The 25,634-nt window shown below is 33.6% G+C and overlaps 1 protein-coding gene across 7 annotated transcripts in view; it reads left to right on the forward strand.

Moving 5' to 3' along the window:
* Window positions 1-25,634, forward strand: part of Senp7 (SUMO specific peptidase 7) — a 123,533-nt gene that overhangs the window by 49,449 nt on the left and 48,450 nt on the right. For 4 of the 7 annotated variants that reach the window (XR_007110191.1, XM_047564077.1, XM_047564076.1 and 1 more), the window contains 2 exons: window positions 1,379-1,576; window positions 10,835-11,029. The exons of 1 other annotated variant lie outside the window; for it this stretch is intronic. Coding sequence is in view for 5 of the 6 variants with exons in the window: in XM_047564077.1 (XP_047420033.1) it covers window positions 1,379-1,576; window positions 10,835-11,029 (393 nt within the window). In the remaining variant the exon portion in view is untranslated. The remainder of the gene's footprint in view (window positions 1-1,378; window positions 1,577-10,834; window positions 11,030-25,634) is intronic. 2 more of the 7 variants (XM_047564078.1, XM_047564079.1) reach the window with 2 other exon arrangements.

Below are 25,634 nucleotides of genomic sequence, written 5' to 3' on the forward strand. Positions count from 1 at the left end.
CAGAGCATTTGTGTTTTGTCCCCTTATTTGGTCTTTTCTCCATCTTTCCACCTGTTTCCTTTCGAGAGTGCTTAGCCTTCTTTAACATGTTAGCTTTAACATGTTTTAAACAAAACCTCTCCTGACTTGAAGAAGTGCAGCATTTGTACTTCTCCTTCTTATCATTTATCACAGTTGTAATTGCATACCAAATTGAGTTATTCTCTGGAATATAAGCTCCATGAAGGCAAGAATTCTATCTTGTTTATTGCTAAGTCTCTGTATCCTACTAGCATTATTGTTTTGCTAGAAGATGTTCAGTAAATACTTGTTGCATGAAGTATTATTAGCTCAGAGTTGTTACTCATCTCTTTATTCCTTGTAACTTAGACTTTTTTTTCCTAATTCTACATGTTTGAAGTTTCAGTGCATTCTTGTAGAAGTTCTATACCCTTCTTCTCCTAGATCATTTGGGAATAAAATCTCAAGTACATTCTGCAAACAGATAATTTGTTTTTGAGATTTCCTGTTTTATCTTGAAAATATATGAAGATTTTGCTTGCTGTTTCTTAATATTCTTGTGTTTGTTAAACAAACAAGCAAAAAGTGTCTAGAACTGCTTACCAGGGAGTAAAATAGTTGCACTTCTGATTAAACATACCTGGTTATTTCAGTTGTTCCTTATTTGACATTGTTTGAAGTTCACTGTTAGCCTGTTCACACCACTGTATAAAGTATCTTCCATGGTTCCAGAACTGAGCATACTTTTTCAAATACTGCCAACACAAAAATGTATTAAATGAGCAAATGGGCAGTATGCGATAAGGCATATCCCTGAAACTGCTTGTATTTATCAGGCTTCCTTTTGAGATTAGTATAGTAAATGTTTTAAATTTACCCATTTTAGAAATAAGGTAAAATTAAATCTGTATCTTAAGACAATGTAGGCGTAAGCCTGTATATGATGTACTATTTACCTCTAGGTTTTATGTTTTCTGAATCAATACATACTAAAATAAAAATGAATTTTTAGTACAGAAAGTAGTTGCATCTGTGATGAGATTTACAGGTGTATATTGTCCTTCAACTGATAGTGTGAATAAGTATGAATGGGTTGTCAGGAGTTCAACAGCTGTATGTATGTGTGACCAGAGTTGTAGTGTGCCTGTCAGAATTCTGACAAAAATTCCAATTTAAATGAAATAGCCCTACTTTTTAATGTATATTTGAGAATGGTTAGGTATTTTTTAAACCTACAGTATTTACTACTGTAATTAATTGCTTAAAAATCTGAAATTTAGATTTCCTAGGATATTAATATGTTAACAGTTTATGATAAATTCATGTATTATATACAATGTTTAGTATGGTGTGTATTAATTATTTATGTGTGTAACAGGCAACTCAAAGTTATGTTGACGAATGTTCTATGGACGGATTTAGGACGAAAATTCACAAAGACCCTACCTAGAAATGATGCTAATTTATATGATGCCAACAAGGTGCAATCAGACTCATTGCCTTCGTCATCTGTTGACAGCATAGAGACATGTCAAAAATTAGAACCTCTTCACCAAAGCCTTAATTTATCTGAAAGGTATGTTGTTCAGTATTGATTTTGTTCAACTTACCACATTTGAAATGATATAAATTCAGTACTCTTAAAAATATGATTGTTGGAAATAATATGAAAGATCTGCATATACAAGTGTGCCCTGCTCTAAAGCAAATCTTGAAACTTTCAGTCTTCATTTAGATATTGGTTCTGTACTTCACTAAGTGTATTGACATGGACTTATATTTAAAAATAATATTCACTAAGTGTATTGACATGGACTTATATTTAAAAATGAATATCCTTAGTACATTTAACTTATTTACTTTATAATAATTTAATTCATGTATACATTGTTTTAGTATATTCTATTATAAAATGAAGATACATATATACATATACATTTATATATAAGCATATACATCATATATACATACACATATACATATTTATATATAAACATATACATGTTTGGGTGTATAAGATATATTTCTTGTTTTTTGAATCTTTAACATAACTTTAAATATTATTTTATCTGAATCCTCACTACCTTTGACTTTTAAACATTCTTGTATTTTTATGTGCATTTAAAAAATGGATATATTAAAATATCACCTCCAGATTTTTTGTACTAAATAGTCGGTTTAATTTTGAAAGCTAAGAAGACCAATTTTACTTTTGGTTTTCTAAAAAGATTGTATATGGAGTTTTGAGCTAACCACCAGGAAGTAGCTCTAGGAATTTGTGATCTATAAAATAATATTTTTAATATATCTCCATTTATGTTTTTAGTCTTTAAATAAATACTTTTGGGAAGGTACTTTATTTTCTGTTAGAATAACCTGCTATTGACTAGACAGACAGTGCTTGATAATGTGAACTTTAATCTGCATGACAGTGTACAAGTGTTTTAGGTGGAAAAAGTTGTTAATTTTGAATAGTTATTTTAAATAAAAGTAGCACTCTTATCAAAACTTCTTAACTTGTTTAATAAGGGTAAAACCAAAAAAGGTTTAGAGACGTCCCATACTAGATCTTCCCTAATGTAAAGTTAACTTTCTAAAATACTGTAAATCTTAAAGAGTTTAATATAAATAATTTTTGAAGCATCTTGCTCCCATTCTCATGGATTTTTAATAGCTTACCCAGTTTGTACAGGAAAATTAAACTTAAACTGTACTGACAGATCTAAATAAAAGGACTAGTTAAAAGAATGATAATATCTTTGATTCTTTTGAAAGGAAACTTTAACTCTTGCAAATGACAACAGATTCTTCAGTTCTCTTATCCTATTACTGTTCTTTTTCCAATTAAAACAGTGTGGTGTTCCATGCTCTCTCAAGAATAGTTTTTCACATAAAGAATTGTTAGCTCCTAAATTTTGTGTTTGTGAAATTTAAATATAATATGAAGTAAAGACTCCTAATAAGATTTTTAAAAAATTGTTTTTAGTTGTTGATGGACCTTATTTTATTCATTTAATTATATGTGGTGCTGAGAATTGAACCCAGTGCCTAACATGTGAGGCAAGCACTCTACCACTGAACCACAACCCCAGCCCCCTGATAAGATTTTAATTTGTTTTTTTTCCCTCTCTGTTTAGATACTAGAATTTAGCTAGTCCAGACATCTTAACTTTGGTCCAAATATCCTAAACTCAACTTGTTTTAAATTGAAATCATTATTTTTATTCTCTTCTGTCCTCTTACTGTTTGAGTGAATGACTTGCTTATAGACCTAGTTCTGCAAATTAGGACTTTGGAATTGTCCTTGTTGTTTTTTTTTTTTTTTTTTTTCCTCTCTTACCCTTATACCCAATTATTTACCATGTCTAGTTGTTTTTTTCTTCTAAATTCATCTTGAAATAATTTCTTCATCTTTACTGCCAGTACCTCAGTTCAAATCCTAATAACTTTGTACTGTTGTTACTATGAGATTAACTAGATGAGGCTTCCTGTGTATAATCTTTTTCTTCTTGGCATATTTCTTTTGTTTTTGTCTAAGTGTTCATTCTTAAAGTCAGATACTGCTTGAGACTCAGTGGTTTAATGTCTTTCTGTGATTCCATGCAACCTTTAAGTTCAAACTAGTTAGCTTGGGGCACAAGATCCTTATGATGATTTCCCTTTGCCTATTTCTATCTAGCTTTGTGTCTTTCCACATTTCCACATTTACAGAATGCTTAATGCTTAGGGAACTATTGGTAGTTCACTGAACATATAATGCTGTTTTATGCGTTCTGTTTTTCCCTTGTCTTAGAAATAATCTCTTTTTCCTTTTTCCTGGTTTCTCTTGGTTTTGAATATTGAGCTCACATGTCTCTTGAGAGCTCTCCTTGAGTTTGTATTCCATAATTACATTTGATCCCTTTGTCTTGCTAAACAGCTCTTCATATATCAGCACTCATCATACTGTTTTGTGATATTTAGTTTCTCTGCCTCTCTTAACAGTAAACTTCATAAGGGTAAGGACTACATTTTATTTCTTATTTTTCTTTGTTCCTAATATATTACTAGGCTTATACTAAATACTGAATCCTGGAAGATTTTTGTTTTTATTTTTGTTTTATTTGGTATTAGGGATTGAACCCAGGGGTGCTTTACTACTGAGCTAGATTTCCAGGTCTTTTTATGTTTTACTTTTGAGAAGGATTTCACTAAGTTGTTTAGGGCCTCACTAAGTTGCTGAGGCTGGCCTCAAATTTGTAATCTTCCTGCTTTAGCCTCCAGAGTTGCTTGAGATTACAGGTGTATACCATTGTGCCCAGCTAAAGGAAGCTTTAATACATTTAACTGTAGGTCTTATCTTCATCTGTTTTCTTGGGATAAAATTTCCAGACATTTTAAAATCTTGGTCAGTAGGCAAGAAGGGGCCTAATGGGACATAATACACAGGGCTTCTGAAGAGATAAACTATAGTTCTTCTGCTTTCATCAGTTGACACCAGAGATTGTTGGAGAAATATGGACATGTTGTATTCATATATAATGACTCTACAATGTACTTAAATATCATGAAAAAGTGTTATATTAGTATTATCCTGGTATTTGTAATTACTCTAAATGGTCAAATGAATTTATTGTTTTCTTTTCCTTTAAATATACATGTGTTTGAAATTTACAGGTGCTTACAAAATTATGTATTCCAGCTGGGCACTGTGACACAGGCTTGTAATTCTGCAGCTTGGGAGACTGAGGCAGGAGGATCAAGTTTGAGGTTGGCCACAGCAGTTTATTGAGGCCCTGATCAACTTTGTGAGACCTTGTCTCAAAATAAAAAATTTAAAGGACTAGGGATGTGGCTCAGTAAGCAAGCAACCCTGGATTCAGTCCCTAGTTCAAAACAAAACAAAACAAAACAACAACAAAAATTTAAAAACCTCAAACTGTATTGCAGTACTGTAATGGAAAACTCTTTGAACATTATGATATTCCTATAGCCTTATGATATTTATTAAGCCAGTAATATTCTTGGTGAGTACTAATCTGTTCAATTAAGATTTAGCTTAGTAAAATCTTAAGTGATTTTAAATCTTAATTTAGAAGATATGTTAATATCTTTAAAAAAGTTATTCAGAAATTAAATCTTTTCCCTACATACCTTAATGTGTTGATTTAGAAGGTATATTTTGAAGTATATCATCTGGGAAAAGAATAAATTTGCCAGGCATGATGGTACATGCTTGTAATCCCAGCCATTTGAGAGGCTGAGGCAGGAGGATTGTGGGTTCAAAGCCAGTCTCAGCAAAAGCCAGGTGCTAAACAACTCAGTGAGACTCTGTCTCTAAATAAAACACAAAATAAGGGTGGGGATGTGACTCAGTGGTTGAGTGCCCCTGAGTCAAATCAATCCCCAGTACCAGAAAGAAAAAAGAATAAATTTATGAGAATCCTATTAAAATGCCATAAACCACAGTTTTAGAAAATCATTAGTCTATAATTAGAGCAAAATGAAACTAAATTAGTATCATAATTTTTTTGTGTGTGGTACTGCCGATTGAACTTAGGGCCTCATGCATGCTAGGCTAGTGCTTTCTACCACTAAGCTACATCCCCAGCTCTTATAATTTTTTATTATATTACAGCTTTATTAGCAGATATAATTGTTATCTTTCAACAAGGACTTCATTTCTTCAAAAAACTTCTTTTGGAATGAAGTTGTATATTAATAGCTCTTACTAGTTTTTCAAAGTTTCCTCCATTTATTAAATTATTTAAATCTTATGGTTACCTTGCTACTTAAGCAAGGTACAGTTTGAGAGAATTAGCATAAAGAGGCACAATTAGAAAATGGAACTATTTTCAGGCCATTATCCTTTCTGGTGTATCTCATTGCATTTCAACATTTCTTTCTTCTTTGATTTAGTATATTTATGATATTTTGAAGTGTTGTTTCATCATATTAGTAAATAGAGTTAAACAAATTGTGTTTTATATTATTGATATTGTTTACATACTGAGAAAAAATTTTCAGGTTGAAATAATATGAGAGATGAAGTATACACATTTATTTACTTAATTTCTTGTGAAAATTTGGAGTTTTTTTGACATGCTAGCTAGCCCTAGAATAGCCTTGGCAAGATGGTTTTGAAGCTGTGAATTTAATTATCACTTTATAGATTTGTATTCTCTAACCCTGTCACTCTTTGTTCCTTTAAGGTACCTAAATTAGATATGTTGTCAATAGGCAATGGAAGGTATTTGGGCCATGGTTGTGTGTTATGAAGAGCTGAGTATACTATAGTCATTGTTCAGTTATACACTTTTTTTGGGGGAGGGGTTCTGGGAATTTAACTCAGAGACACTTTTTTTTTACTACTAAACTGCATCCCCAGCCCTTTTTGTTTTGTATTTTGAAACAGGGTCTAGCTAGGTTGCTTAGGGACTTGCTAAGTTGCTAAGGTTGGCCCTGAACTTGAGATCAACTTCCTGAGTCACTGGGATTTTAGGTGTGGGCCACTGCCCCCAGCTAATCATACACATTTAAAAAAGATATTGTGATTAAGATCGTAGAGCATAATAAATTGTAATAGTTAGTTACTATTTGAAAAGGTAAGTTAAAAAGTTGAGTAATACTTCAATAATATGAGCCTGGTGAGGTGGCACATACTGTAGTCCCAGCCACTTGGGAGGCTGAGGCAGGAGGATTGAGAATTCAAAGCCAACCTCAGCAAAATGGAGGCACTAAGCAACTCAGTGAGACTCTGTCTCTAAATAAAATACAAAATAGGGCTGGGGATGTGACTCAGTGATTGAGTGCCCCTAAGTTCAATCTCCAGTATCAAAAAAAAGAGACTTCAATAATATGAAAATTAGAGTTTCCTTTTATTACATATTTACTATGTGCCAGGAGTTGTGCTAATTGTTTAAACCTGTTATTTAATCTCCACTGCATAAAGCAGATGTTTTTCACATTTTAGAGATGAGGTGATCTGTGCTAAGAGGCAGTAATTATGCTAGGTAACTTCCACTCTTACATTTTTAACTTTTTTTTTTTTTTTTTTTTTGGTACTGGGGCTAAACTCAGGGGTGCTCTACCATCGAGCCACTTCCCAAACCCTTTTTAAAATATTTTATTTAGAGAGAGGGTCTCGCTGAGTTGCTGAAGCTGGCTTTGGATTCTAGATCTACCTCAGCCTTCTGAGCTGCTGGGATTACAGGCATGTGCCACTGTGCCCAACTGAACTTTACTATTTCTCATTAACAAAATAGAAATTGAACTTTGCTACATATTTTATGTTACTTAATTTATTAACCTTTAAATGTTTAACTTATTCTTTTAAGTTTTTCCTGTGGCACTTTTTTTTACATAGTAAGAATGCTTTCATGGACGTGCTGAGATAGTGTCTTGAACCCTCTGATAGTTTCATTGTCCTCAAGGGAACTTTAAGGATGTGCCTTCTAGTGAAGCTTGATATATAATCTTTTCAAATGGTTGGTTTTTGGTTGAAATTTGAGATTTTTTTTTTCTCCTCTAGGAAAAAACTTTTAACTCTTTGTTCAACTTGGAAGGTCTCTGGTTCCTTTTTCATTTCTCTCTCTCTTCTTTTCTTTTTCTTGTTTCAAAATTTAGCAGCAAAACAGACCATGCAAGAATTGATTCATCATGTATTATTCAGAAGAGAATTCCGAATGTCCCCTTTCCTTGCTGGTTTAGTTTCAAATAACTGATTATTTTCAACACTTTGTTTGGGACTAATCTTCTATTAACTCCAAGTCCCCTGTTTTAGAGAAAAAAACTTTAGGAACTCAACATTTAAAAACATATTTAAATTATTCTGTAGCTAAACATTTAAATAAAGATAATAGGAGATAGTTGACATTTCTTTGATGTATTTTTATATACCCCAATTTTTCTCATTATTAAATATTTAAGTGTTTGTAGCATTTTTTATACATAATGAGCAGCATTTAGAATTCAGAGAAGAGAGGGGACCATAAATGAGTTACCATTTTTTAATGAATTAATTAAATTATTTTGGTGGTGCTAGGATCAAAACCAGGCCTTACAGTTCTACCCCTGAGCTACATTTCCTGCCCAAGAATGATCAATTCTTATGTTATTTTACAGCATCAGATACTTACATTTCTTAAAAGTAAATAAAATTTTATTTATGCTAAAATATTTATTTGGGAAAAATGATCCTATCTTGGTAAAATTCTCTCTGCTAATTTTCCTGTTTTTGTTCTAAAGCATTGAGAACCACATTTGAACTTCCTTTTAGTGATACACTTTGTAGCAGTCATAGTATAAAGTCAGATAAAAGGAATCTTGATGTACATTACTGGCCTTTCATTGCCCTCCGTTACCACTCCAAATTTAGCATTTTTTTTTTTTTTTTTTTTTTTGCAGCTATGGAACTTTTTTTTTTTATTGTAAACAAATGGGATACATGTTGTTTCTCTGTTTGTACATGACGTAAAGGCATACCATTTGTGTAATCATAAATTTACATAGGGTAATGTTGTTTGATTCATTCTGTTATTTTTTTCCCTTCCCCCCCCACCCCTCCCAAATTTAGCATTTTAAGGTAGAGTTTTGTCAAGTCTGTCAGGCATCAAGTATATGAAGCAAAAAATAGTAAATAGGATCCTTAGAAATATAAATTATGCTAGGAGGAAGGTATCACTGACCTGCTTACTCACAATTGGAGGAGACACTGTATGACAGACCTCTTTTCTTCATTCTTCCTTCGCAAACTCTTTTTTTTTTATTGTAAACAAATGGGATACATGTTGTTTCTCTGTTTGTACATGGCATAAAGGCATACCATTTGTGTAATCATAAATTTACATAGGATAATGTTGTTTGATTCATTCTGTTATTTTTTCCCTTCCCCCCATCCCTCCCACCCCTCTTTTCCCTCTTATACAGTCCTTCCTTCCTCCCTTCTTGCCCCTTCCCTAACCCTAACCCTAACCCTAAACCTAACCCTAACACTAACCCCTCCCATCCCCCCATTATGTGTCATATCTGCTTATCAGCGAGATCATTTATCCTTTGGTTTTTTGAGATTGGCTTATCTCACTTTGCATGATATTCTCCAATTTCATCCATTTGCCTGCACCTTCACAAACTCTTAAGTTCAGGGAGTTATATTTGCTATTAGTGCTTGTTTTTAGATCATATAATCATTGAAGCATTTCCTTTAATGTTAATTTTGTTAGAAGTGTATATTTTCAAAGGTTTCTTTAAGTATTTTTAGAAAAGCTCAGTTATCTGGAATCCTTTTCAAGTTAGTATTGAGGATTCAGTGTTTTGGAATAGAATAAACAAACAAAAATCTAAAAAAATAATAAGCCCAGTTTCTTCCACTATGAAGTACTATTTATATTTGAACATATATTTAACTTTTCTGAGCTTTTGATTCTTCATGTTTAGAGTAGGGAACTAATTTAAAGTTCTCCTAAGGTTTTGAAATGTTATTCTATTTGGGACATAGTAAAAAGAACATTATGTCTTTATATAGTGAAAATAAACAGGTACCTGTGAGTACTACTACAAATGTAACAAAGTTCATTGAAGGTTCACATTCTCACTTAAACAAAAGTACTAAGTATGTTTCTAAGTATGTTGTTTCTCACAGAGTGTCAGTAAAATACTGTTAGTGGCATATTGATAACAATCAAGAAGATTGAAGAGGCATAAAGAAGAGGCAGGAGAAACTTAAAAATAAACTACATCTGTAGTCCTGGGTATTTGGGAGACTAAGGTAGGAGGATCATTTGAGTCCAAGGGTTTGGAGCTAGCTTAGGCAACATAGTGAGACCTGTGTCTTAAACAATAACAACAAATAAATAAAACTGGTCTGGGAATGTAGTTCTGTGGCAGAGCGCTTGCCTATGACACTGGGTTCTATCCCTAGCACCTATTAAACATAACAAGACAAAACAAAAAAATATAGTACCGAGATCTAAAAAAAAAAAAAATCACAATAATTTGTCTTGGGTTTGTTAGTTCAAGGTCAAATAGTAGTCTCCTTTTTTATATCTCCACAGCTGTCATGCTGGAGATGGAATCCAGGGCCTTGTAAACATTAAGGAAACAGTAGTCTTTGGGGCATTGTTGCAGGGCAGCGGAGTATATCTTGTTTATAATAGCAGCTTTGGCTAACCAAGCAAAGATCATACTACCCTCTTCAGCCTAAGAAGACTCCAGGGTTATGTAGTGCATTTGATATAGCTATAGATGCCACAATTTTAAAAAGTTTGTAGCTTTAAAGATACACTTTGCTTTTCTAAATATTTAATTTATTGACTCTTTCCCTAATGCTATTATAATATTAGCATATTAATCCCATATACATGCTGTTTCATTTATGGAATCTGTCATTACCATAGATGCAATATGGTTGATGTCTTTCTTGTTGAATGTGGTACTTGTCATTTGTCAATTATAAATACACAGTTTCTTATCAAGAACCTTTCTCTTAGGAGAACAAAGATTTGATGAATTGGCTTGATGTAATCTGTGTTTTTAATAAATACTAGAAAAGAAAAAGCATTTTTTGAGAAAAATTGACCAAAATTGTTTAAGTATATTAATAGCATTTATTAGTATACTTAAAGACATTCTCGTGGCATACTGTAATTTATGCCATTGTTTGTAAGAAGCAGTATTTCTAGCAATAAAAGATTATACAAAATTTTGAGTATTCATATGTCAATTTCCAGGGTGATGTAGTTCTAATAGCTTATTTATGCTAAGATTTGACAATGAAAAATTCAACTTCTTAGAATATTTTTTTTTTTTTTAACTAAAAACTCCAGTACAGTACAGTGTTTGTTATTCTGTGTGACAGGATACCCAGAGTTATATTGACGAATGTCCTGGGAACGGAGTTAGGAAGAAAATACATAAAGACCCCACCTGTAACTGAGGCCAGTTTGAGTGATACAGACAACTTGCAATCAGAGCAACTTTCTTCATCATCTGTTGGCAGCCTAGAATCTTGTCAAAATCTAAATCCTCACAAGAGCTGTTTTTTATCTGAAAGGTATGTTTAGTGATAATTTTACTCAAAATAAATATATTTATTCTCATGAACCATCTCTTGTTTTTCCCCCCAAGATATATTATTGATAAATGTGAGGTAAATTGTCTCTTGTCACCATTCTTATAATTTGGAAAAATGGACACAGCCACTGAATGAAATCTTAGTTACCTGTTTCAGTATCTCAATATTTGTCTGGTATACTTGAAATCCATTCCCCTGACATCACTTATTCCTCCCTTTTTCTCTGTTCTATCTGTTCATCTGTCTGTTCATCCATCTGGTCTTATTCATTATGTTATATCCAGATTCTAGAAATCTGTCACTTAGTGCTCTGTCATTTAGTGAATAAATGGCTGAATGCATTCCTCATAAAAGTGGTTTGGGATAGCTGAATTCCACTAACAAATGTGGCTGTGTTAATAAGAGAAATGTAAATCTGAAGTTGCCTTTATTTTAAACACAAGAAGAACCTGTGTGGACTGGAAATAAGAAAAAAATCTGTGGAAAAGGGAATGTCATTTAGTAAATTCTACTAGATTTTTAAACTTTCATTTGCCATGAACTCCTGAAGTTTCTCTTTTTATTTTCTGTTTTAAAACTATAGAGTAAAGCATTTTTATCTCAGTGAAAAGTTGATTTGGTCTTAATTTCCACCAACCCCTGACCTATCCAAAGGTAACTTCTGGTTTGTATTTCCATTATATGCCTAATACATTAAATATTGATAGTTGCCTTTTTTAAGGCCTATAACAAACTTCTTACTTTTCTAATAAATTGTCTCTTAAAACTTTATTTATTATGAACTTCTGAATTTTTCTCCTTTTAGAAAATATTTTGTAGTTTCACAGAAGTGCTACTCAATTATTTGTGACAATTTTAATTTTATATTTTAATAGACCTCTCTAAATTTGCCTCCCTTCAAAATTAGAATTTCAATGGCATTATCTAGTTACTAAATTTAACGTATAGTTGGATATTATAAGTGTGTTTATCACATTTTACTATTGGTGTTTATTTCTGGCTTCTCTACTAGATCTTAAAGAAAAGGCATAATATCTTATTTGCATTTATACCCAGTGCTTAGCTCAGTACATAATGAATTTTGTGCACTTGGGTTAATCTTCATGACATTTAATTTTAAGCCTCAGTTTCCTGAGTTGTAAAAAGAGAATTTTTAATGCTCTTCCTTCCTTACAGAATTGTTGTATTCTCTGTTTTAAATCTTTTTTAAAAAAAATATTGTTTTAGTTGTCAGTGGACCTTTTTATTTATATGCGTTGCTGAGAATCAAACCCAGTGCCTCATACATGCTAGGCAAGCACTTGAGCACTGAGCCACGACCCCACTTTCTTTTAAATCTTGTATGTAAGAATTCTTTGCGCACATATTATACAAATGAAAGTGTTATTGAAGATGCTTTTATAGAAAAAAACTTATTTTTTGTAGAAAAAGCTTAATTTTATAATATTGAATTCCATGTTTATGATTATTTTTATTATGATGTTGAATTCCATGTTTTACCTGGAATTCAAATGACATTATCAGTGCACAGTCATACTGCTAGGAAAACAGCGCTGTTGTGAGTGTTGTGAGGATTCTTTTTTTTTTTTTTATTGGTAGTTGTGGATGGACAGAATGCCTCTATTTTGTTTATTTATTTTTACATAGTGCTGAGGGTCTAATCCAGTGCCTCACACATGACTAGGCAAGTGGTCTGTCACTGAGCTATAGTCCCAGCCCTGTTGTGAGGATTCTTTGAAACTATTCAATTGTAACAGGCTTTATACCAATCTGTGGCTAAAATTTTTTGAATGAATGGATAATTATAGGTAGGTTCCAGAATTTATTCATTGGGAACTCTAGCTGTCCTCAGTTTCTTCTAAATAGTTGTGAAAATCCAGGTTTTTTTGCTTTGTTTTGTTTTGTTTTTGGTACTGGGGATTGACCCAGGGGTGCTTAACCACTGAACCACATCCACAGCCCTTTTTATTTTTTATTTTGAGATTTTGAGACAGGGTCTTGCCAGGTTGCTTAGGGCCTTGCTAAGTTGCTGAGGCTGGCCTTGAACTTGTGGTCCTCCTGCCTCAGCCTCCCACCTCACTGGGATTACAGGCTTGTGCCACCACACCAGGCTCCAGTTGTTTTTGCTGTGCCTTCTGAAAATTCATTCTTTTGGTGGCATTCATCCATTTGGAATAAGCATTAACTTTGGAACCAGACACATGAATTCAGCTCTTACCTATACTGCTAACTGACTTAGCTTGGCAAGTTACTTATCCTGTTTTTAAAACAGGAGTAACAATACATACTATTTGGATTAGGGTACAGATTTGAGGAGATAACCCTTGTAAAGTCCCTAATACAATACCTGGAAATTGGTAACTGGTAGTTACTAGTTTTGTATCTCTCTTATTGCTACTAATATAAAAAAAATGCCATCAAAGGCAATTTCTGGAGTTGAAGCTCTCGAAGTGTTCTCTCTGGAGGATGCCAGTATTTGATACTAAAATTGCTGTTGCAGTCAGCAGTATTGACAAGACAATTTTCAGTCTTATCAGCATCATCATTTAGTTCAAGTAGGAATATGGAGCTCCTTAAATTAAGCTTTAGTTTTCTCTTCCCTTAAAATGTCTTTGTTTTAAGGAGAATCCTGAATACCCCATGGAAGTACATTGCAAATATGGCCATACAACACTTTGGTATCAGTATGTTCCAGTACAACTGGAATACAGGATGAACACAGAGTAGGTGTAAAATGCTATTCCTTTTGTAACCCATCCCCTCCCAACCTCCCTGGCCAAAATCAGAATGAGTTATTGTAAATTATTTAGATATTCCTAGGAGACATGATGACTTGACATTATTGTTCTTCCATTATAGAGAAAGTGGTATGCATCTTTTTAGGAAGATACAGTATCAAGTTAGAAACTCATAGATTTTGTGGGTTCAATGAGGGTTATATGCCCTTGATGATGAATATGAAAAATTGTTATGTAAAGACTAAAAGCTTTACTTTTAGCTTTAGCCTGTCCAAAATTGTTACTACTATTATAGACAACCTGAAAGGAACTATGTAGGAAAAAGTCTCTTTATATCAGAAGTGAAAGAATGATAGAAAAAACACCATTGGTAGGAGAAAATGTAAATTAATCTCTTTGAAGTAGCATATTTAGCATAACAACTTACTAACATTTAAATCTTTCATGATTCAGCTTCATATTAATCCTGTAACAGTTTTTAAGCTAACATTTATTAAGTGTTTAGTGTGATATTACACTATGAAAAATGCTTTTTCTGTACTAACTCTTTTAGTACAGGCTTGAATGCAGCCTGGGCAATTTACTTAACTGTTCTATGCCTTAATTTATGTCATCTGTAAAATGAAATAAGGTATATATATAAACCTAGGTATATTGGAGGAGTAAATGAGAAGATGTCTTTAAGATTCTTAAAACAGAACTTCAATAAATGAGAATTTTTATTATTTCCTATTTGGAATTTCTGATAGATTTTAATTTTCCAAATATCCTTTATAAATAATCTCACTTCTTAAAATAATTCAATTGTTATGAAAATTTTAGCATAGAATATGTCACTTGTTATTTCTACTTCTCGATAATAACTTAATGGTTTTTATATATGTGTGAATATATGTATATATTTATAAGCACACATACACATAAACTTGCATACTTTTAAAAAATGTAAATAGAATTATGGCATAAATTCTCTTTTTTTGGGGGGGGGGGGTACCAGGGATTGAACTCAGGGCCATTTGACCACTGAGCCACAGCCCTGGCCCTGTTTTGTATTTTATTTATTTAGGATCTCACCGAGTTGCTTAGTGCCTCGATTTTGCTGAGTCTCGCTTTGAACTCACAATTTTTTTGCCTCAGCCTCCTGAGCCACTGGGATTATAGGCATGTGACACCATGACTGGCATAAACACTCTTTTAAAATCACCTTTTTTTTTTTTCTCTTGTGCTTGCACGCTTGCATGCTCTCTTTTTCAAAATGGGGTTTTGTCAATTCTTGACATCAATACTTAAAGATCTGCCTCCTCCTCCTCTTCCTCTTCCCCCTCCTCCTCCCCCTCCCCCTCCCCCTCTTCCTTCCGCTCCTCTCCCTCTTCCCTCCTCCCTTCTCCTTTCTTCTTCCCCCTTCCCCCCCTTTCTCCCTTCTCCCTCTTCCTCCTTTTCCTCCTTCCTCCTCCCCTTCTTTCTTCTTTCTTCCTTCTTCTTTTCTTCTTCTTTCTTCCTCTTCCTCTTTTTAAAAAATCCTTTATTTTTTGAATTATAAAATTGACAGAGTACAGCTATATATATTTATTGAGTACAAAGTGATGCTCTGGTTTATGATTACAGTGTGGAGGAATTAAAAGCTAATCAACATCTTTCATTATCAAATAACTTTTTGTGGTGAACATATAAGTAATTACTTTCTTAGTGATTTTGAAATGTGCAATACAATATTATTTACTGTTACCCACACTGGGCAATAACTGAGGTTTTATATTCTTGACCATCATCTCCTGTCTGCTAACCACTGTTCCACTGTCTGCTTCTTTGAGTTCCATTGTTTTAGAGTCCACACACATTTAAGTGAGAACATGTAGTATTTGTTTTTCTGTGCCTAGTTTATTTCACTGAGTAGTGTTTTCCAATTCAATCCATGTTGTCACAATGACAAAATTTCTTTCTTTTTCAATATTGAGTAGTGTTCTATTATGTATATAGACCCCAGAGTTCCATTGTGTATGCAGACTACATTATCCATTCATCTGTTGGTGGCGTCTATGTAACAGCTATTGTGAATAATGCTGTAGAGAACATGGGCGTAGAAACATTCCTTAGGCATACTAATTTTAAATCTTCTGGGTAAATACTCAGAACCTAATTTTAGTTTTTTTTTTAAGACCCTCCATGAAATTTTCTATGTATTCACTAATTTACACTCTCATAAACAGCTTATAAGGGTTCCCTTTTCTCCACATCTTCTCCAACACTTATTATCTTCTGTTTTCAGCAGCAGCCATTCTCACAGATGTGAGGCAATATCTCATATGCTTTTATTTTGTATTTCTTCTGTGATTAGGGATATTGAGCAGTTTAATAGATCTGTGTGTCTTTTGTGTGTCTTCTTTTGAGAAATGTCTTTTTAGTTCTCATGTTCATTTTTAAAATTAAATTGTGTTCTTCCTATAGAGTTAAGTTCCTCATGTATTTTGGATATTAACCCCTTATCAAATGTTTATGACCTGCAGGTGTTTTCTCTCAGTTCTTAGGTTGTCTCTTTACTATGTTCATTGTTTCCTTTCTTACACAAAAGCTTTTTTTTTTTTTTTTTTTTTTTTTTTTTTTTTGTGGTACTGGGGATTTGAACCCAGGGCCTCATGCTTGCAAGGCAAACACTCAACCAACTGAGCTATATCCCCAGCCCCACAAAAGCTTTTTATTATAATGTAATGTCATTTGTCTATTTTTGCTTTTGTTTCCTGCACTTTTTAAGTTATATCTGAAAATATGATCACCCAGACAAATGTTGTATGATTTTACTTCTGTTTTCTTCTGGTAGTTTTAGTTTTAAGTCTTTTGATTAAGTCTTTAATTTGGTTTGAGGTTTGTAAATGGTATGCTATAAGGTCCAGTTTCTTCTGTGAATGAATATTCAGTTTCTTGTGCTAATTATTGAAGAGACTCTCCTTTCCCCAGTGTGTATTCTTGATACCTTTTTCTAAAATCAATTAACTTTATATGCATGGGTACATTTTGGGGATCTCTGTTCTGTTTGTCTATTAGTCTATTGTTATGCCATTATCATGGTGATTTATTATTTGTTTGTTTTTATGTTGATAGGAATCAAACCCAGGGTCTTATGTATACTGGGAAACTACTTTATCACTGAGCAACATTCCTAGCCTCTTTGTTGTTTTAATTATATTGTTCTGCAGTATAATTTGAAATCTGGTAGAGTGATGCTTCCAGTTTTTTCATTTTTGATCATAGTTTTTTTTCATATTTTTGTGGTTTCATATGAATTTTAGGATTTTTTATTTCTTTTTTAAAATTTTGATTCATTGTACACAAATGGGGTACAACTCTCATTACTCTGTACACGAAATAGAGTCATACCATTTGCGTAATCATATGTGTACATAGGTTGATGATGTTTGTCTCATTCTACTATCTTTCCTTCCCTGCTGTCTTCTCCCCACCCCTCATTTCTCTCTACACAATCCATCCTTCTTCCATTCTTCCCTTACCCGCCCTGTTGTGTTTCATCATCCACTTATCAGAGAAACCATGTAGCCTTTGTTTTTTTGGGATTGACTTATTTTACTTAGCATGATATTCTCCAACTCTATCCATTTATCTGCAAATGCCATAATTTAATTCTTCTTCATGGCTGGATAATATTCCATTGTGTACATATACCATGGTTTCTTTATCCATTCATCTGTTGAAGGGCATCTAGGTTAGTTCCACAATCTAGCTATTGTGAATTGAGCTACTATAAACATTGGTGTAGCTGCATCACTGTGGTATGCTTATTTTAAGTCCTTTGGGTATAGGCCAAGGAGTAGGATAGCTGGGTCTATTGGTGTTTCTGTTCCAAGTTTTCTAAGGAATCTCCACACTGCTTTCCAGAGTGGCTGCCCCAATTTGCAATCCCACCAGCAATGTGTGAGTGTACCTTTTTCCCCACATCCTCGCCAACACCTATTGTTGCTTGTATTCTTTTTTTTTTTTTTTTTTTTTTTTTTGCGGTGCTGGGGATTGAACCCAGGGTCTTGTGCTTGCAAGGCTTGTATTCTTGATAATCGCCATTCTAATTGGGGTGAGATGAAATCTTAGGGTCGTTTTGATTTGCATTTCTCTTAGTACTAGAGATGTTGAACACTTTTTCATATATCTGTCGATTGCTTGTATATCTTCTGTGAAGTGTCCGCTCATTTCCTTAGCCCATTTATTGTTTGGGTTATTTGTATTCTTGGTGTAAAGTTTTTTGAGTTCTTTATAGATTCTGGAGATTAGTGCTCTCTCTGAATTATGAGTGGCAAAGATATTCTCCCACTCTGTAGGCTCTCTCTTCACATTGTTGATTGTTTCCTTTGCTGAGAAAAATCTTTTTAGTTTGAATTTATCCCAATTATTGATTCCTGCTTTTATTTCTTGTGCTTTGGGAGTCATGTTAAGGAAGTCTGGTCCTAAGCTGATAGGATGAAGAAATGCATTCCTATACACTGATTATGAATCAGCTGAAAGAGAAATTAGGAAAACTATCCCATTCATAATAGCCTAAAACAAAACAAAACAAAACAAACAAACCTAGGGATTGAAACAAAAAGCCTGTACAATTAAAACTACAGACCACTAAAGAAGAAAATTGAAGAAGACCTTAAAGATGGAAAGGCATCCTGTATTCTTGGATAGGCAGAATTAATATTGTCAAATTGACCATACTACCAAAAGTGCTATACTTGTTTAATATACTTCTTATTAAAATTCCAGTGACATTCTTCATAGAAATAGAACAAGCAATCATGAAATTCATTTGGAAAAACAGGAGGCTCAGAATGCCAATGCAATCCTTAGAAAAGCAAAGCAGGAAGCATCACAACGCTAGACCTTAAATTATACTATAGATATAGTAACAAAAATAGCATGGTGTTGACAGCAAAACAGACATGCAAATGAATCAAACAGAATTGAAGACACAGAATCAAGCCCACATATATACAGTTATCTTATACTAGACAAAGGCTCCAAAAACATACATTGGAGAAAATATAGCCTCTTCAAAAAATGGTGGTGGGAAAACTGGAAATCCATATATAGTAGAATGAAGTTTAACCCCATCTCTCACCCTGCACAAAACTCAAAGTGGATCAAAGACCTAGTTATTAGACCAGAAACCCTACACCTAGAATAAGAAAATGTAGGCCCAACACTCCAATATGTTGGCTTAGGAACTAATTTCCTCAACAAGAGTCCTAAAGTGCAAGAAGTCAAATCAAGAATCTATAAATGGAAAAAAAATAGTAATGCCAAACTTGGACTCAGAGCCTACTAAAAGTTTTAAAATAGTGTTCTTATTTTAGAATAATACTTGAAATTAGATAAGCTCCCAAATGTAAACTCTGCACCTGTTTGTGTCTGAATAGCAGTATGGGTACTGTCTTATAGAACATTACAGACATATAAAAATAAAAATATGTGCCATGCTCAAAGAAACTGCATCTTCAGGTATACACATTAGTATTGATGAACAGTTGCTCTGTACAAAAGAGTGAAATATTAAACAAAAATACATGGTACCAAAAAGAAATAAAAGAAGAATCAATAAATGGATGGTATCAAAATAAAAAAGCTTCTTCACAGCAAAGGAAACAATCAAGAACATGGAGAGAGAACCTACAGAATGGGAGAAAATCTTTACCACCTGTACCTCAGATAGAGCATTAATCTCCAGTATATACAAAGAACTCAAAAAGCTTAAGACTATAAAAACAAATAACCCAACCAATAAATGGGCAAAAGAACTGAACAGGCACTTAACAGAAGAAATATGAATAGTCAACAAATATATGAAAAAATGTTCAACTTCTCTAGCAACTAGAGAAATACAAATTAAAATTACACTGAGATTCCATCTCATTGCAGTCAGTATGGCAATTTTCAAGAATACAAGTAATAAATATTGGCGAGGATGTGGGGAAAAATGTTCACTCATACATTTCTGGTGGGAATGCAAAATGGTGCAACCACTATGGAAAACAGTACGGAGATCCCTCAGGAAACTTGAAATGGAATCACCATTTTACCCATTTATCCCACTCCTTAGTATATACTCAAAGGACTTAAAATCAGCATGCTACAGTGACACAGCCACATTAATGTTTATAGCATCTTAGTTCAGAATAGCTAAGCTATGGAACCAATATAGATGCCCTACAACAGATGGATTAAGAAAATGTACATTAACACAATGGAATATTACTTAAAGAATGAAATTATGGCATTTGTTGGCAAATGGATGGAACTGGAGACTATCATGCTAAGTGAAATAAGCCAATTCCAAAACAACCAAAGACCAAATTTTCTCTTTGATATGTGGATGCTGACACATGATAAGGGGGCAGGGAGGGAAGAATAGAAGTACTTTGGATTAGACAAAGGTGAATGAAAGGAAATGAGAGTGAATGGGAATAGAAAGATAGTAGAATAAATTGTGTATTACTTTCCCATGTGCGTATATGAATACACGACCAATGTATTTCTACATTATGTACAACCAGAAGAATGGGAAGTTATATTTCACATATGTATAATATGTCAGAATACATTCTGTCATGTATAACTAATAAGAACAAATAAAAAATTAAAAAGAGTGACCCTAGCCAAAAAAAGGAAAGAAAGAAAGAAAGAATACAAGCAACAATAAATGTTGACAGGGATGTGAGGGAAAGAGTATACTCATACTGCTGGTGGGACTGCAAATTGGTGCAATCACTGTTGAAACCAGTATGGAGAGTCCTCAAAAAACTAGTAATAGAACCACCACTTAACCAGTTCTACCACTCTTTGGTATATATCCAAAGGAGTTAAAAATCAGCATACTACAGTGAAGCAATTGCATCAATATAAATAAATAGCAGCATAATTCCCAATAGCTAAGCTATGGAACTAACCTTGGTGCCCTTCAGTAGATGAATGGGTACAGAAATTGTGGTATATATACAGTGGAATATTACTCAGCTATAAAAAAGAATGACTTTATGACATTTGCTGGTAAATGGAAGGATCTGGAGACTATCATATGCTAAGTGAAATAAGACAATCCTCAAAAAATCAAAAGTCAAATATTGTCTTTGATATGTGGGTGCTAACCCACAGCAAGGGAGGGCAAGAATAGAAGTTCAGTGGATTAGACAAAGGGAATGAAGGGAAGGGAAAGGTGATAAGAATTGGGAAAGACAGTGAATGACTCTGACATAGTTTTCCTTTGTACATATATGAATATATCACAGTGAATCTCAACATAGTTTACATCTGCAAGACTGGGTTCCTTATTGGAATAAGATATACTTCAAGTTTGTATAAATATGTCAGAATAGACTCTACTTTCATGTATAACTAAAAAGAATAAAAATAATCAGTGGATGAAAAAAACCTAAACCACTAGTTATAATACTTGTTTTTATAATTGTCCTTGTATTTGCCCTTTGCCATGATCTTTATTTGTTTGTCTTTGAATTACTTTAAGTGCCCATCATTTTAACCTGATGGATTCAATTTTAGCATTTATTGAAGGACAGAAATAATGTTAAAAACTCCTTCAGTTTTTGTTTATGTGGGAATGGCTTAATTTCTTCCTTATATTTGAAATATTTTTGTGGAATATAAGTTTCTTGGTTGACCATTTTTTTTCTTACAGCACTTTTAATATACTATCTCACTCCTTCATAGTTTCTGGTAACTGCTTATTATTTTATTGGGAATTTCTTGTTTGTGATGAATTGCTTCTCTCTGGCTGCTTTTAAGATTGTCTTTGCCTTTGAAAGTTTAATTATAATGTGTGTCTGTATGGAGAGTTCATTTTATTTAGAACTTGTTGAGCTGCTTGTATATAATCAAATTGTTTATCAGAATTTAAATATTTTGTGCCATTATTTCCTCTTGTCATCTCTGCCCATTTCTCTTTTCTGGAACCCCCAAAATGAGTATAAGTATAATGGGTAGGTTAGTCTGCTTTATGATTTCCTATAGTTCCTGTGAACTGTTCACTTTTCTTTCATCTTTTCTCTTTGTGTTCCTCAGACTTGATAATTTCAAATGTTCTGTCTTAAAATTTGCTGATTTTTTTCATTTGCCTGTACAAATATGTATTTGAATCTTGTATTGAATTGTTAGTTTTGATTACTGTCTCGTTTAGCTCCAGAATTTCCTTTTGGTTCCTTTTTACCTGTCTCTTTTGATATTTCGTTTTGTTCAGAGATATTTTATTGACTTCTAATTATTTTTCCTCTGTAGGAATATTTAGGACAAGTTATTGTAAAGTCTTTGTCTTATAATTATGCATTATGGTCTTTCTTAGGGATCATTTCTCTTGATTTATTATTTTCCATTTGACCATATTTTCCTAATTTTTTATCTCTGTGATATTTTATTTTTGAAAATTGAACATTTACTATAATGCACCAATAAAAAATATGAGAAACAAAGAGAAAATAAGTAAATTGAACATTTGAATGTATAATATGGTTAATGTGGGAATCAGATATATTCTCTTTTCTCAGGGTTTGTTGGGATTTGTTAATTTTTTTCTGTTTTTTGTTATTTCCATCATTACTTTTTTCCTTCTATTTTTGTATGATCTTTATGCCAGGATTTCGCCTGAGGTATAAATTTAAGGTCTCTTTTTCTGAGCTTGTACCTTTCCCTGGGCATGTGGGATGGCTTTCTGAACTCCTGCATGTGCCGTGGTTGCTTTTCAGTGTTACAGTTCTGAAGTGTTTGACTCCCAAAGGAAAAAAAAAGGAAAAATAAAAGGGGAATGAATAAGTCAAATTGGAGCTCTTTAAATCCCCTTGAAGTCCTTTTGGGTAGATGGGGAGTGTTGTAACAGTATAGGTAGCAGTTAGAACCTTGGCTGCTTTCCTGTATCTATACTTCTATTTATTGTACTTAATGAGAATATGGATCTGAGCCTGGCTTTGTAGTATATACCTATAGTCCCTGCTACTCAGAAAGTGGGAGGATTGATTGAGCCTAAAGTTGGAGACCAGCCTGGGCAACATAGTGAGATATTATCTCAAAAAAAAAAAATCCTCAATATTTGGAGGACAAGATGCTTATTGCCTATCCTGGCTTCTACAGTCCTCATGCCGATTGTTATAGGAACACATATGTGTACTACTGCCTCTCTGTGGCTAGAGGACAAGGAATCTGCTGCTACTTTAAGAGATAAAATTTACCAAATTAACAGTGCCTTACTGTCCAAGCTTCTCTTGGCAAGACTTTAATAGACCCCAGAGTTTCAAAAGAGTTACATAAGACAGATTCTGCTAGTGCAGTTGTTGTCTTGGTGTGGAAATGGTAGATGTTTCCTACTTCACCAACTTCCTAGTTGGTGCTTGGTATATAATGTATTATAGTTCACTGTGTACACAGATCCTTGATTTATTCTTAGATATTTGATTTTTTTTAATGCTTTTGAAAAATGATATTTTAGAAATGTCCATGTTTTAAACTAGTTTGGAAATGTGATAATTCTTTGTAACTTGTTGTAACAAAATGCTGTAATTTAATAATTTTTAAAATTTTATTTAAAAAATTTTACTAACTTAGAAATTACTATAATGATTTATTTCTTTCAAAATAGTTTCATATATGAGATTATTTGAGTATATGGGTTTAAAGCATTCTGTCATTATTCTAAGTACCAAATTCCAGTGATTCGTATCAGTTTAACATGCATCCTAAACTGTGGCCTTATCAACATTTCATATTGCCATGACCTTTATTTGCTCTTTGCCATGGTCTGAATATTTGTGTCTCCCCAAGATAAATGTATTGAAATACCACATCCCATAGTGATGGTATTAGGAGGTGGTGGTGAGACCTTTGGAAGTAATTAAGTTCTGAAGAAGTAGTCTTCATGAATGGAATTAGTTAGTAACCTTATAAAAGAGGCCCCAAAGTGATCCCTTGTCCCCAATACTATGTGAGTTACACTGGAGGCTTAGCTGTCTAATTGTAAGTGGGCCCTCGGTTATTGAATCTGCAGACACCTTGATCTTTGACTTTCCAGCCTCTAGAACTGTGAGAAATAAACTTCTGTTGTTTGTAACCTACCCAGTTTATGGTATTTTGTGAAAGCAACCTGAGTGACCTAAGACACTATTTTTATAAAAGTAAAATGATTCCATTTATTATTTTACTATTTCTTGAGTACTCCCACAGTTGAATCTGGTAGTTTACTGATTTTCTTTTCTCTTGTAAGAATTTGCCTTTCTGGGGCTGGAACCGTAGCTCAGTGGTAGAGTGCTTGCCTTGCACATGCGAGGCACTGGGTTTAATCCTCAGCACCACATAAAAATAAAAAAAGATGTGTCCATCTACAATTAAAAAATATTTGGAAAAAAAAAAGAATTTGCCTTTTTGTCCTTTCCCAATTTACGTTATGATTCTTTAAACTAGAATAAATCATTTATTTATTACACATATTATAAGCTTTTTAGCCAATTTCTCTCATCTATTGATTTTTTAAAATAGATCTTATTTTTTAGAACACTTTCAGTTTCATTGTAAAATCGAATGGAAGGTACAGAGATTTTCCAGAATAGGGTTATCCCCCACATGTGCACAGCCTGTCTCATTATTAACAATGCATAACAGCGTGGTGCATTGGTTACAACTAGTGAGCCAACACTGACACGTTATCACCCAAAGTTCATACTTTATATTAAGGCTTAATCTTGGCTTAATGCATTCTGTGGGTTTGTCCAATTGTATAATGACATATCCACTGCTATGGTTTGGATGTGATTTGAATGTGTCCCCCAAAGTGTCATGTGCTAGAAGCTCCTCAATATGTCGATGTTGAGGGGTGTTGGAACCTTTTTAAGAGGTGAAGCCTAAAGGAAAGTGATTAGGTCATTGTGGGCACTACCTCAGAAGGGATTAATGTAATTGCTGTATGATCTGTGTTTGTTTTTGAGAGAGTAAGTTGTTACAAAAGAGCAAGTTTGGCCCCTGCATCCATTTCTGGCTGTCTGTCTCACATTACCTCTTAAACATGTAGCTCTTTTCCTTTCTGCTTCTCTCTCATGTTGTAAGGCAGTCAGTGGGGCTTTCACCAAGGGCCTAATGTATGGAGTCACCTGATCTTGGACTTTCGTCTTGCAAAATTGTGAACTAAATCAACCTGTTTTCTTTGTAAAATATCTAGCTTCAGGTATTTTGTTATAGCAAACCAAAATGGATTAAGATGTCCACCATTATAGTATCTGTGTTATTTAGCTTTTTGTCATTTGACCAAAATACCTGACAAGAACAATTTAGAGAAGAAAAGATTTACTTTGACTCATGGTTTCAGAGGTTCAGTTCATGGTCGACTGGTTCTAAGGCAGAAATATCATGGCAGTAGAGCGTGGCAGAGGAAATCTGCTCAGCTCGTAGCAGCCAGGAACCAGAGAGAGACAGAAAAGGGACCAGGGATGAATAAATCCCCAGGGCCATGCCTCCCGTGACCTGTTTTCTCTGCCTACAGTTGCCACCTCTCAGTAATCCATTCAAACTATTAATCTATCAAATGGATGAATCCACTGATGAAGTCAGAGCTTTCATGATCCAGTCGTGTCACCTCTGAACATTACTTCATTGCCTTTAGCACATGAGCTTTTGAAGGATATTCCAGATCCAAACCATAATAGCGTGTGTGTGTGTGTGTGTGTATATATATACACACATGTACATGAATGTGTGTGCATATATACAGAGCTCTCTCCCCCCAGTTTGTGTGTGTGTGTGTGTGTGTGTGTGTGTGTGTGTGTTAATAAAAACTGGGGATTAAATCCAGGGCCTTGTACATGCCAGGCAAG

Source organism: Sciurus carolinensis, chromosome 9 (genome assembly GCF_902686445.1).
Source record: "Sciurus carolinensis chromosome 9, mSciCar1.2, whole genome shotgun sequence".
NCBI lineage: Eukaryota > Metazoa > Chordata > Mammalia > Rodentia > Sciuridae > Sciurus > Sciurus carolinensis.